This window comes from Corvus kubaryi, unplaced genomic scaffold (assembly GCF_017639235.1).
Source record: "Corvus kubaryi isolate FWS band 111438036 unplaced genomic scaffold, C.kubaryi_AGA036_p1.0 37398, whole genome shotgun sequence".
Classification (NCBI taxonomy): Eukaryota; Metazoa; Chordata; class Aves; order Passeriformes; family Corvidae; genus Corvus; species Corvus kubaryi.
The window spans coordinates 12,544,817-12,559,627 of record NW_024581137.1 but is presented as its reverse complement, the minus strand read 5'-3'; the positions used below and the strand labels follow the sequence as shown (position 1 = coordinate 12,559,627).

Below are 14,811 nucleotides of genomic sequence, written 5' to 3'. Positions count from 1 at the left end.
TAGATGGCACACTCCATTTGAAGTAATCCTCACTGTACTGGGTCCATGAAACGACTCTACTACAGAACCAATCCACTCATGGAATCCATGCATTTCCAATCTCTTCTGGTCTGCTCTGATGAAGTTTTACAGTGTTGTGATACTCAAATATCAGATAAATTTCTTTGTGTCAAAGAGTTATTAGTGGCAAATCTCACTGCTCTAAGACAGGAACTCTAATGAAATTTTAATGCACAAAAGACAGTACCGTGATAAAACTACCCACCTGAAATCTTTGCTTTGCCAAGGTGTCTAATCTAATATTAATAAGTGACAACCACATCAGTTGCACATCAACCTAGTTTCTCTGAAGTGTCCTCTCATAATATGCTGTAAAATCTTCTCTTGCAAGCAGTGAAGCTTCTTAGACAAACAAATCAGTAATGTATCCTGTGCCTTTGCAACCTGGCTCTAAGTAAAGACTGCCTCTAAGTCTCGCTGCTTGGGTATGCTGGTACTTACAGCTTGCCAAGTTCAATGGGATACCACAATGTGGTATTCATCAAGTGCCTCCCAAATTCCCAGTTTGCCTTCTATGCAGTAAATAAACCAGCTAGGTGTGTTCCAAATAGAGCACCTCAGGTATTTCTCAAAGGCACTTACACGTCTACCAAATGCTTGTTAAACCAAAAGTTTTTGAGTACTGTGGGCATGTAGCACCTCAACTTACTGGGACCTGGTTGTAGAATGGGTGAGACAAGGTTCAGTGTTGGCCATCTTCTGAGGTCTTGGAGAAAATGGATAGTTGATGGAAAACAGCATGGAATTGTTTTGCACTTGTCTGGGGCAGGGAAAAGTGTTTGTATATTACTTCAAGTATGGATTTTCTGTCAGTAATGGCATTAAAAGAATGTTTTGCACCCTGAAGATACCTTACTGTAAGTGCATACCATGGCCAAAGGCATGGAGCATGAAACAACTTGTATACTTAAGCTGAATTTCAGCCCTCTGCCTACTAACTTCTTTTGGTTATGGTGGAGGCATAAACTCCATCACTGAAAGTAACTTTTAAATGCTCTTATTGGGAGGAACACTCACACTCCTATCTAGACCAGTTATCCAATTATCAAATATCTACTTTTAGAGCTGGAAGTGGAGGATGGGTAGGGGAGCAGTGGAGAGGAGGAAATGAAGGCAGTACAATTTACTTATTATTAAAGTGGAGTCCCTAATACACCAAAATACACCAGAAGTGAAAGTAATTTCCATTTTAGGGGAAATGGTACGCTAATAGAGAAATTGTTATTTGGGATAAAGATCTTGAGGCCAACTGAAAAAGTAAATCCTATGTTGACAACTTGATACTGACTAGAGTGGTGCCTATTGTCTGTGTGAAGGTCTTAGATATTCCAACATATCCTGCATCCTTTATAAGTGCAATTTGTGGAAATATTTCTTAAGGCCACAAAACCTGTAGACAGTATAAAATTAATGCTTAGTTTGCACAAGAAATAGGCAAGAGAGAAAAAAAGATGAAGATAATTACAGCAAAATTTACAGAAAATAAAGTTGGTGAAAAAATTCCCCAGGACACTACAAGGTTTGGCAATACTTATTCAGCTGTTGAACCCTACAGCAAGTCTTGTTGCTCTCCTCTTTCTGGGGAAAGCTCCAGGTCACCTTCACAGGGTCTGATTTTGAGAGAAAGCACATCCTCAGGTGTGCTTCCAACTCTTCAGGCAAAGGAGAAAACTCATATGTCTGAACATAACATTGATGGATGTTGCCAGGCAAGGGATGACCTTAGGAGATGGGAAGATTGCTGTTTAATGCAACCAGAAACTAAAGCACTATGCCACTTTCTCAGTGAACATCAGGGATATCTTTCAAATGGCTCCTTTATTATTCTACCTGGTAAAGCATACACAGCACATGGGCACAGAAAATGCTCTTGCCCTCTGTGGCCTTCGCAGGTCTCCCAGAACTCTCACTTTGGGGGCAAGATTCACATTAACAGGTGAGCCAAAGCACCTTTGCAGGACTGGACATCTCCAGAGACTCCATGGTTTGGGAGAACACCCATTAGTAGAAGAGGAATGCTTCAGAATGTTCTGAAAAGGTTCCTTCTGTAGGAGATCAGAGTTTACTCCAGAAAGAATATATGTGCCACCTGCCAGTCATTGAGCTTCCCAGCAACCCACACTCAGACTCCTAACTCCTTGAGCTGGAGGGAGACTCAGGGTCAAACCAGACCACAGTGACTGGCAGGAGAGCACAAGCTGTCAGCTGGAAAGCCACGACACCAACTCCAAGAGAGCACATCTCAATATATTACAATGCATTAGAAATATTAAGGCACTTCAGCTTGTGTAGTTTAGAAGTTATGAGCACAAAGGGCATTTGCCTTTTAATAATGTTTTTATGAGCTGCCTGAGTGGCTTGCAAGCAGTTCAATATCCATTGCTGCATACCATTACTGCTGTATTTTCTAGAAGACTGCTTGGAAAACACAAGAAAGAAAATTACTGTGATCAAAGTCAAATTACAATACACAATTGCATTTCTGTGAATGCTCTATCCAGCTAATACAAATAGACTGGAAAAAATCGATTCAACAAGATTGTCGGAAAAACAAAGCCATGCTTCCAAAACCATGCCCCTTGGAGGTATGCTTTTAAATAACTCTGTGCTCCACTTACATGGTTTATAATGTCAATGAGAATTTGAAAGGATCTGTAAAAGGGAATGGTTTTGAGTTCTTCTACTGGATGTCTTAGTGTGCAGATAATATCACAAACAAAATATTTTGCTCTTGCTCAAGACTAATTTGATTCTGAAATGTCATAAGTGAATGGACTCCTGCAAGATAGAGTTTTGCATTTTCAAATGTATTTCCAAATCCTTAAACACCCACTCATTAGTATACCAAATACATTTTCAAATGAGTGCTTTGGTATGTTAGCATTGTTGTAAGCTAACAATATTTCCACAATATGTTTCTTGTGCCTTGCAGAAAATATTCTTGAAATGATAGTGGTTATAAATTCTTCATATTGCTGAATTTATGAAGCCTGTGGATTATGCTATTTATTCCTCACAAAGATTGTTCCCTACCTAAATAATTTTATGATTCTAAGACGTTTGTAAAAATACTCACATCCCTTCTTCACAATTCATTGCTTCAGAAGTAGATAAACATACTTGGATCTTCATTAATTTTTTCCCACAGTCACATTTTCAGTGTGAATTGTAAATAAACACAAAACTTCATATTCATTCATTATTTGGGAAGACATTCCAATTTCAGAAGTACTTTGCTGGGACGTTGACTGACAGGATGTGGAAAAGGCACAAGCCAATTGATTTTAGCTTTCAAATTAGAGTTGTTGTTTACACTCTTTATAGTCAATCAATCTCAGTGAATTACCTGCAGGGAAAATCCAGATATCTGGTATTAATCTCAAAGATGTTCATGCATTTTTGGTCAGGAAAAGAAGCCAGACATTTTGAAAAAACTAATGTCTTTTAAGATTTTAGCATGCTGGGGTTTCAATTTTGGGTTGTAACTGCAACCTTGTCACAGCTGCTGCCTGGCTGGCTTAGCCCTTAAACTAAAACTTAGATGAAATCCAAATACTTTTGACACTGGTGAGGAACTTTGACTCCATTATAGCAAAGCTCTGTGTAGGTCTTGGAGGGTTTTCATGCCCTTATGTTAGTCTCAGGATGAACCCTTTGGGAAGAGTGTCTACATCCAATACTGTCAGAGAGGTCTGACTTGGCCACACTGACAACATCTGATGCACCAGCTCCATGCAGTGCCATAGTCCAGACGTGGTGCATGGGGGACATAGGCACAGCCTTTATCCATACTAGCAACATTGTTTGGGAAAACAGAGCAGCAGCATCTCTAAGTCTGGCTGGAAAAACAGTGGTCCTGTTTAGTGCATCTTTTCATAAATTTCTTTCTTCAAAACCTCACATTTTTCGAGCAAGGCAGAGTGCAAGAACAAGTGGGGTTTTATTCTTCTCATGTGTAGTGACGCACAGGGAAACATGAAGGGCAAGAGGTGAACTCGGGGTGTTCTATGGGGCTCCAGAGCAAAAGCAGACATTAGGATGGTTTAGGAAGGTTATTTTGATAACCTTAGGAAGGTTATTTTGATAGCCTTTCCTGTGGCCCGGTGGTAGCCCTGAATATGTTTTGTAGATACACTTGACAGTCAAGGGACTAAACCGTGCATTTTCTACATCAGCAGCAGTCAGCTTTTGCTGTGCCAATTTATGTCAGTTTATAGGAAGCCTTAATTCTTGTTTTGACAGCTACAGAATTGTTCTATGGCCCTGAAGGACTGATTATGGTTTTCCTACCTTCAGCCTTTTTCAGACATTCAAATCCTAATGACAGTTGTGCTATGTTTGGATTTGGTTTTGTTTTTAATAAAAGGTGCTTGGCAGATAAATGGTATAATCCTTTGGGTCCAACATTTCAGCATTAAGGGGGGAAATGGATTTCTTTCTGAACTACTTGAAAAATATTACCTCTAAATTTTATGGATTCCTGTTCGATTCCTGGATGGATATCCAGACAGGATTGTCATCTGACAGAGAGGACATTTATTTTATAGTTAGTCTACTTGAGAGTTTGACTTCTATTGTTAAATGAAGGTAGGTGTGTGGCTTCTTCAGATGCTGGCAGTAAAATGCTGAGAAACAGGATTGCACAGGTGCGGTGCTGCCAACAACATGGCCATAATGACTGTGCTTTACTTGGAATCATCACTTAGGATCTCATTAGCTCCCATTAAAAGACATGACTTTAAACTTTTGACATTAGATGTGCAAATACATCATTAACACCTTTTAGTCCATCATCTGTACTGCAGCACTTCTAGTTGCAATTGAACAGAAATTTGTTCTGGAAATAACCTTTGCATGCACTAAAGCTACATTAAGAAGATAGGGGGTTTTCTAGTCCCCTCTTGCATATTAAAGCAGTGATATTTATTTACTTAGATTGTCTTTGTGTCACTAACAATAACACTGACACATTTCCTTTTACCCATCTTTGCTAAGGGCTGTAGGACGACATATCCAACATTTTCATGTGGTACTTCATCACCTGCCAACATGTCCAACTCACGTTCATGTGTTTTATAGGTTTTCTCTGGAGAGTCGCTTCCTTTAACTCCATTGCCTAGCTGGTTACCAAATGTTTACAAATGATTAACGGGATTTATGGAATTCAGGTAAAAGATATCATGTGGCACTACAGAGACTTAGTTGCTCTATTAGGAACAAATGCTTAGAAGTCCATTTTGGCCATGTTCAGCTCAATTATAGGACTGAGATACAGACCACATGCAATGAATTTTCAGCCTGTTCTGGCATTGCAGCACATTTAATGGAAAACAGCTCAGTGTGCGTTTGCCTGATCTACCTTTTCCACATGATGATTTTGTGTGGGAATTTGCCAATGAAACTTACCAGTGTGCTTTTTTTCATGCTATGAACAAACACCAGGGCAGACAAAGCAGATAGAAAAATGGAATTAACATTATTCTGCTATTCTGCAATGGCAAGCCTAACCTTCAACAAAAATTGAGCTTCTGCATGCAATATCACTGCTTGAGCACCATGAGAGTCTGATTTACAGTTTGCCATGAGGGAAGAAAGAAGGTTTTATCCTTACCATTCCTACTTAGACTAAAGTATCTGCATCAATGGTATCTGAGCCAATTAAGGCAGCATTGTAAGAAGTGTGGGTAATCAATGACTGCGGTGACCTGGGTGCCTGAAATACACCAACAGAAAATACTCCTAGGATAGTCCACATTTGGTAGATGAGAATAATCATGCAGTTGCTGTTGTGACTAAGATATGAACATGCAGTCCTTCAAATACTTGAGGCAAAATGTTGGCAAAAGGATCAGTATAGAGGATTCAGAAGAAATAGCTGAAGAATCTATATACAAAATATTGAGGAAGGAAAGAATTAAGATGGACTTATTTGGTACTTGGTGTCTTAGAAGGTAATTCTTTTTCTGGAAAACCTTAAAAGTACAGGCACCACTTGAAATATATAGAGCAGCAATGAGTTACAAACAATGTGATTCCTATGTCTTTTGAGGAGGCATATCCTTGTTTTTCTGTGTTTAAGTAAGAATTCATCCACAGGAGTGTGTCTTCTCCATTTACACTGAGACTCCCCTATGCAGGGTTTTTTCCCCCACTGCTTTTGTTCTTTCTACCTGTTCTACTTTGCCCAAAGGAGAGAGGGAGGTTTAAATTACTGAGCTGCATTTGAAATATAATTTCCCAACAGGTAAATAACAGTGATGAAACACTTGTTCTTGTTTAAATTTGACTTCCATATTCAGGCATGGATAAGTCACATCTTCATATACTTAGAGAAGCTTGATTGCTACTTCAAAACCTACAGCCACAGGACTCAATAGAACCTTCACCATGGTTTTTGTAGTTTTGCTGTTACTTATTGCACAAGCAGCTGCTGAAACTCTTTGTCCACTATTCAAACCCCAGTGTGAAACTGCATTCAGCTGATTTTATACCGTCTGTTAAAAAAAATTCTCTCTTTGCACAGAATGAAGCACTGAGCAACTGCATGCAACAAAATAATATTTCATCTAGTAGACAGTGGTCTCATCTATGTGCAAGTAACACAAGATGGAAAGAGGAAACTTTGTCCTAGGGCTCAGAATTATCATCAACTTCATCTGCCCCTGCATATTCCCCTGAAGGGCAACTGCCAATCTCAAACCAGAGTATCTGCAGAGGTCTGAAGAAGGGGGCATTTAAGTGAAAATTACTTACCTTTACTTTCTTGACTAAATCATAAATTTTACAAGAAAACAATTCTCCAGTCATTTCTTCAACTTTGTAGGAGGAACCAGTTTTTCTGAATAATAAGACCACTGCTGATGTGGTGACCAAGCCCTCTTTTTTGCCCACCCCTGCTCTGTATTTGATGTGCTGCTGCTGTTTCTGTTATCCCACCCTGTTTTGGTGGGTGTCATGCTCCTTCCTGGCAGAACTGCTGGATCAGTCCAGCCCCCTCCAGCTGTACCCCCAGAGCAATGGTGCGATAGGAAGTGATGGTAGGAAGAGATATATTAATAAAGGCAGATTAGACAAAACCTTAGTGCCTTTCACAATGGCAGGGCATGCTGAGTTTTAATTCCTAGAGATCTGATCTCCAACTATCTTGTAAGTGCTGTTTCTTAAGAGGTTGGTATGGTGCAGTATATGCTTTTCTCAGCCCTTCATCTTTCAACCTGGATGAGCTATGAAGTGAGGCTGGGGCCTCACTGCATCCATCCTTTACAACATCTAGCCTCTCAGGGCCTGCCTCATCTCATGAGAAAGTGGATCTCAGAGCAGAAATATAAGAAATGCAACAAATAAATTAGATGCTCACACAGTTCAACAAAATTTCTTGTCACTTCCTATGAGCCAGAAAGAGAAAGAAAGCACCACTTCTGCCACAAAAAAAAAAAAAAAAATCCACATAGCTTTAACAGGTCAATTGAACAGGTTTTCTCTTGACAATTTTCAAGTGTGTTTTGCTTCATCCATTACATTTGGTATTCTGTTCCAGGCTGCCAGGTTTGAAGGAGAAAATGCCCAATAGCAGCACAGTACACATTGCTGGTACCTGTGGTAAAACTGCTGCCTCGTGTGTGCTCCAATGCAGGCACCACAATGGAACAAAGTGCTTTTGGGTGTCCTTGCTGATTGCCCACAAAACCTTAATGCACTCCAAATTTTGGCTCACACTTTCTGTCCCTTTGCAGAGAGCTGGGATCCTTGCACTGTGTAAGAGCTATCATACCTGCTTCACATCGACACTTCTAAAATAGTTGAATTCAGGCTTGGCAGGTTCATGGCAGCTCCTGGGGTTGCCAGCCATCCTCCCTATTGGCCCCATCTCCAGCCTGGTACCCGGATGCTTACAATGCTGAAGCAAGGGGCTGCAAACAACCATAAACTCAGACAAATGCACCTGGGGGGATTGTGAAGAGGAGGAGTACGTAGTCAAAGCATGAGGGTGACTCTTGCACCCAGGCCCCTTGCACCCACGCTACTCCATGTGCAGCCCCTCACTGCACCAAGACTACACGGAGAGCCCACACACCAGGCTCTTGTGGCTCAGCATTTAAAGAGCTAAAATGTAATAATTTGAAAATGCATCCTCTAAGTATCTTACAAGCATCTTCTCCTACAGATGTCCAGAGCAGGGACACAACCTATTTCAGTATCAGCTCCTCAATGAGAGCAGAGGGCTGGGTATATTTTTTAGGTAATGAGGTTACAAAATTATTTCTAGTGCAGTGAATACTTGCAAAGCCACCTGTGAAATTTTCAGTGGAAAGCAAAGACTATGGGAAGAGTGGGAGAAAACAAGCTGCAGGGGTGTCTGCAGGAGGTAGGGCAGCTTCTCCTGCTCTCTCTGCCCTGTGCCTGTACTCAAGGCAACCTTCAGCACCCCTAAGAACACCTAATTTAAATTGCTTGCATTCTCAGGCCTGTAAAAATATCAGATATGGGTTTTGTTAACTTGCAAGGCAAGTTCACAGCATTGACTCTGATTAGCTGACAGCACATCCAGTGTGATACAGAGCACCAAGGGCAGACAGCAGTAGCTGCCTCATCAGTTCAAAAATCATGGACAGGAACTTATTTTTGTCATAGAGCAATGATGCCATTTTTGTTTTTAAGGGTCTATCACTCTGTTGAAGGCAGGTGTTAGTGACCTGCTGCTTCTGATTCTACCAGAGCATATGCTCCTTGGGGAGTGGTGGGTGATGGGAATGCACATCATGAGGTCCAAAAAAAAGCGCCATATGAAATGCTCAGCCCTGACCAGGAGCTTGCACCCCTTGTCTTGCCTTGCAAAATGTTGTGTTACCTCATGCATCTTAGTGCCATCTACAAAGCAGAATAAAATATGCCTTGTTAAAATGGAATCACTCTGCAAGTGACATGAAAAGAGAGAGGGTATTTTAGTAAGAGGCACAGCTTCACCAAGAAGTCATGGATCACCACATCCAACTTAATAGAACTGTTCTCATCAGAGGAAAATGAAACTGCAGCTGTCGTGTGGAGCTTTTTAACCCATCACAGCTTACCAGCAATCTGCTCTCCATTTCTGACAGAAAAGACTTTCATCCTCAGGATAAGTGTCTTGAGGCAAGAGTGGTGTCAGTACTAATAATCAAATGATAGAGATATTTTCTTGCATACTTGCTAGTGCAGATTTTTGTCTGAACCTCCTCAGTTGTAGCGAAAGGAATATCCTGAAATCTGCATGAGGTACATTCCTTTGGCAATACCATCAAGTCAATGAATTTCTATGAACATATTATCTGAGACAGTTGTAACCTGTCTATTCCCATACCAGATCACTAATTACCTCCATTTGCTTTCTATAATAGACTTTTTTCTCTGTGGAGGGCTTTTTGACACAAAAATTTGTTTCACTCACAGCAACTGCAAGCTGATATTTAGATTTGTCCCTCCAAGGACAGTGAATTCTCTTTTATGTTTCTGAGATCAGTCATATGAGACAGTCCCCACCACCCAAGCTACTGCAATCACCTCCTGAACCAAGTAGTTCCTGGGCTCAAAAGTGTAGAGGCACTCAGTCATGGCCATAAAAATATCCAAAGGCATTTTGCTGGGCATGATGGAAACCTGGGTTATGTTGGCCTTTAGGGCCCAGGATTTTCACAGGTTGTTTCAGTACCTGACATATTTCCCAACAACAGATGCTGTAGCTCTATATTCAGCATGTTTCAGTCTCCTCTGGGAACAACAGGGTGCTTCTCCTTCTCAGGCATTTTCTTAGCCTTTTTGATAAATGCTGTCTAAAAAGGCTGCATTTTGAAATGCTGACAGGTTTGTAAAGGCAGAGACTAGTTCTGCCTTTGAGGACTGGTTGTGGCCATGGTGGCAACAGGGAGGAGGCAAAGGTTTGCAGACCCATCTAGTTGCATAAACCCCATGAGACCGTTCTTCCCTCCCTTTGCCCAGGCAAAGCCATCTTTATTCCCTACCTCCCTCTACTTTTTCTTATTATTGAAATCTCATGGAATTTTTCCTTTACATTTTTTTTTGGGAAAATCCACTTCCCCTTAAGGGCACACTTCTTCCATTCCTATCACACTGGTGCCATGTGCTCTCTTCAACAAGGAATTGCTTCATCTGTATCCTTCTTTGAATATACATTTGTCTTAAAAGTCACAAATTATCACTTGCTGACATCTTTATTTTGTATCAAAAGAGAATATATTTCATTAATTGAATTTCTGCCTATTTTTCTGAGTAATTAAATGAGCCTATAACCCCACTGTTGCCTCGCAATGCTGACATAGAACCACAGTAAACACACCACTGCTTAGTAAAAAAATCTAGAAGACTGTAAAGAAGGCAGTGTCAATGACAAGCTTGCACACAGCTATGAGTGAAGGTTGTTTAGGGCAGTTTTCAGAAATTACCTTGGTGTCATTTGGCCCAGGAACCCTCATCAGTGAAGGAACACAAGTATCTAACATGCAGGCCACCACCAGCTTTGTGGAGTGGTGAGGATACTCGAAGTAATGAGGACACTGCGTTTAGAGCAGTGTATTGGCTATGTTAGCTTTCTCTACCTGACATTCCCCACGTAGCGCGCAATGATGCAATCCAGTGACACGGTTTGAGGTGCAAGCTTGCCAAAAGCAGGGAATGTGTGATCTGCTGAGATAATTTCATTGGTTTCATTGCTGAAACCAGCTGACTTCCATGCGCTGACCTCTATAACAGCACTTCAAATTACATGGCAAATGAGGATTTCAGGATGCTGTGGTCGTGGATGTAATTGCGTCTGAGATGATACAAGGGTGAGGAGGATTCATTTACCAGTGGCAAAATGTCTGCTGGCAATTCATGATCTCTGTACCAGGTTTATAGTGCTGGCATGTTGGGGCTTTGTGTAAAAAGGGGCTTGTAAGATAAAATGTTGTACAGGTGTGAAGAACATAAAGTCTAGTTATCGAGGGTGTGATGACCATAAGATAACAGAATAATGAGCAGCACATTCAGTATCTAAATCACTAATAAAAGTTTGCACTTGGTACTTGTGGCTCTGGGGAGTATATAGCAATTCTTTCTCATAATTTTCAGGTTTGCTGCATTTTTCCCTTCCTGCTGTCTGATCACTGGCACAAAGTACATTATTTACTTGGTGGCCCTATATCAAGTCTGCAGGACAAATCCTCGAGAGGTGTGTGGTTGGGTCATACTAAGAAAGCCTGGTCCTTTGCAGAGATGGGATAAGAAATACCTTCTGCAGCAGGCAGCAGAGGACTGAAGGATCCTCTGAGAAAAGTTAGTCTGGTACTTTTAGGATCAAAAAGACCTGAGGAGGGCATGGGGACATTGAGTGGGAGAATGTTTATATAATTAAAGGGCATTGAGAAATCTGGCTAAATTTGGCCCACACACACAGCAGGGTGCATTGGCTTTGGTGTGCATGTGTGTTGTGTTCAGGGGCACGTGCTTGGAGGCTCGTGCTGAGCCTTCCACAGCAATTCTGAAACTCAGTGCAGCGAGCTCTTAAAACATACTGCTGGGGGAGAGGAGCTGAGGCTGCCAGCACAAAAAAAGCTGTGAAGTTTAAGCCTCATTTAAAAGCCTCTGCAGTCACCTGAAAAACCTCACTCAATGGCTCTCAAGGGAAAGAAAATTCTGAGTGTTCTTTAAAGCTCCTGAAGTACTTAAGGCTATGGATATATTTGTAGGTAATGACACACAGTGGGAAAAAGACAGAGCTGATCTCCACATTCAGTATTTGTGGAGACGGATCTGCTTCTGCTGCATAAACTTTGCCATGGTTCCTGAGCCTGAACACTGGCGGGCAGCTGCATGCGGTGGGATGCAAGGAGGGAAACCCTGGAGAGTACTTTTGGGCTGAGCATCAGCTGAATGAAGGCTCATTCCCCTGTGGATCTCCATCACATGAGCCAGTGAAGTAGGGGCCACCCACAGGTTAAAAATCACACTCCTCATGCAAACAAAAAAGCTGATGAGGGCATAAGCTGAAAGTGTGTTGTCTGGGACTGCCAAATTGCTTACCTGAAGGAAACCACCAGGACACTGTCTCATCTCCCACCACAGCTGCAGGATGCACCTCTAAAGCACTCTCCTAATGCATTGAAAAGGGACAGGAAAATGGCCGTGAGAAGAGGGTAATAAGGAGATAGCTGAGGTGCTGTCCCTTCTCCCTCCCTTTCTTCTTCAGAGCACTGAGATTAGCAAGAGGGAGGGCAGCCTCTGCACCCTGCCCCTCCCGAGGAAAGCTGAACCCTGATTTAGCACCTGCTTGGCAGATGCTCAGACCATCAAAAGCCGGAGGATACCCTGAGGTGAAGCTCTATTGATGTGTAATACTTTGAACCAATGTATATTTCATTACTGTAGAGAGAGAGAATATGAATCAATAATTCAGGAGTAAGGAAAGGGGAAGGGATAGGTTGGAACCACTGCTGGGGGATGCATTTCACTTTTTGAAACACTTAAACTCTGTGGTTTTTCCAAAGACCACCTTGATTATATACCTACAGTCTTTTCAGTAAAGTCTTAAAGCCACTATACTCATCACAGGAACAATCATTCCTTACCCCATCACCCTAATCAATGAACAACATTTAACATAACGTTTCAAACCACAAACTTCCTTCTGGAGATTTTCTCTGATCCAGCCTCTCTCTGGAGGCAGGGGAAGAGAGAAGAGAGAGAAAATGGGGCTGGGAAACACTGAGAGAATAAAGATCAAACCAATATTAATTGAACAGTAGTCAAAAGGAGGGAGGCAAAGTAGTTACACAGATTTAATTTTGAACTGAGCCTTGAAGAAGAGAAGATAAATGAAAGAAGAAAATGAGGAGATAAAGGATTACTGATACAGGAAAAAATAACCCTGATTTTCCAGTGAAGAAAAACAGGTTGCTTTTTCTGAAGCATTAAGCTGAGATCTCAATTTCCAGCTGGAAGTATCTGGAATTTCTGTAATTTCAAAGGGCTTAGAAGAAAACTATTTTGCAAAACATGTGCCTGTTTGCTTGGAAATACTGTTCCAAACTGGTTATTTCTCAAAACATTTTTTTGAAATTGTTGAAATATCCTCTTTCCAAAGGCAGAAATTTCAAATCAAAATCTTCTGATTTGAGGGTTAGAACATCTTCATCACACTAAACATTAGATATGGGTTTTGAATTGTAAAATGGTGGTATCAAAATGAAACACTGTACCTCACCACTTTAATTTTTTTTTTTTTTAACACAGATTGAAGCTGTTTCTTCATATTGCTTGGTTTTGTCCTGAAAAATTGCACAAGAAGTTATCCTAACCTGTTTTCTCCCTTTGTGGTAACCTGTGCAAGAAGAGCAACATGACATGTTACATGAAGTGGCAGGACACTGGATTGGTACACATTTCCTTCCATGGACTGCTCTGAAAACATTTAGCTTGTCCAAATGAAAGTTGGTTTTAAAGACAAAACTTAGTATCACCCATATGTGTAAAACAGGAGTACCAGTTCTTGTGATTCATTTGTAGAATGTGCATCTCTGTGAGCCCTCATTTGTTCAGTGAGAAGCAGAACAAAGGCTGGAATATCTCTTTAGATTTTCTTATGGGAGAAAAAAGAAGAAAAAAGAAAAGATAGCCTGAGGTGTATTTAATTTGGCAAATATAAAAGTACAGACATAAGTAGGTTAACTTTCAGCTGACAAGGCAGGGTTACTCATTAATTAATTAAGTTTGCAAATTAACTCCTGACAAAATTTCCACTAACTTTAGCAGCATTTGCTTGCCACTCCAGGTGCTTTCAAAGGAGACTATTTTAATTGAAAGACAAAGAATAAAGGACGTTAAGTAGCTATTTGTTACAGCTGGAATCAAGCTGACACACTTAGACAATAATTTTGGAATGTTTTCTGAGGCTTTCCCAGCTCCTCTGGCATACTGGGCTGACTGGTCGTGGCTTGACTGCCCTCAGGACTGGGAAGTTGATACATCCCAATGATCATACCTGCCTCTGTGATTCACCTGAAATCATGTATTTGCTTCTTTTAATGCTTCTTCATTTAATTTCTTGTAGATTCATTCACAGGACTCATCAACATAATGACTGATATCATTTGGCGCTACACTGGAGATTTTATGGCCCCTGATATCGTTTGCAGGGTTGTTCGCTACTTCCAGGTATAAAAATCTCGTGCTTTGTGTCCCCACAGCAGCAAACTCTGACAAAAATGCTGTATAGAATTTGTTTCTAGCAGCAAAAGAGCTAAATGCTGGAAATGTTCATTTAAAGGTGAAACATGTTAGTTAAAGCATATTAAATCTTTTAAATTTTGTGGGTAGGAAAAAGGAAAAATAGCTGGGTGAATATACAAGGGAGGGGGGGTTGCTTTTTCCTTTTTTTTTTCCCATAAGTTTTGAAATGCTCCTAGTTCAGAGTTCTCGCTGACATCACCTTCTGCAATGGATGCATCTCAACTGCTCTCTCATTATACTTTCTGCCCCAGGTGGTCCTTCTCTATGCCTCGACTTACGTCCTCGTGTCACTGAGCATAGACCGCTATCATGCCATAGTTTACCCCATGAAGTTCTTCCAAGGAGGTAGGAGAATTTCAGTACCTTGTTATTGCTGTAGCTACTACTGTATAATTTTTTAGTTTCCAAAATTCCTAACCTTGTTGCTATGAATTATTCATTCCTGCTCTGGCTACGTTTGAACTCTGTTACAGTTTTCCAAATGATGAGGGA

General features: G+C 40.9%; 1 protein-coding gene across 2 annotated transcripts in view; it reads left to right on the top strand.

Annotated features, from left to right (window-relative positions):
- The window catches only part of NPSR1 (neuropeptide S receptor 1), a 58,426-nt gene that overhangs the window by 24,970 nt on the left and 18,645 nt on the right, over positions 1-14,811 (top strand). For both annotated transcript variants that reach the window (XM_042044249.1, XM_042044248.1), the window contains exons 3-4: positions 14,141-14,244; positions 14,571-14,664. In XM_042044249.1, the coding sequence (XP_041900183.1) occupies positions 14,141-14,244; positions 14,571-14,664 (198 nt within the window). The remainder of the gene's footprint in view (positions 1-14,140; positions 14,245-14,570; positions 14,665-14,811) is intronic.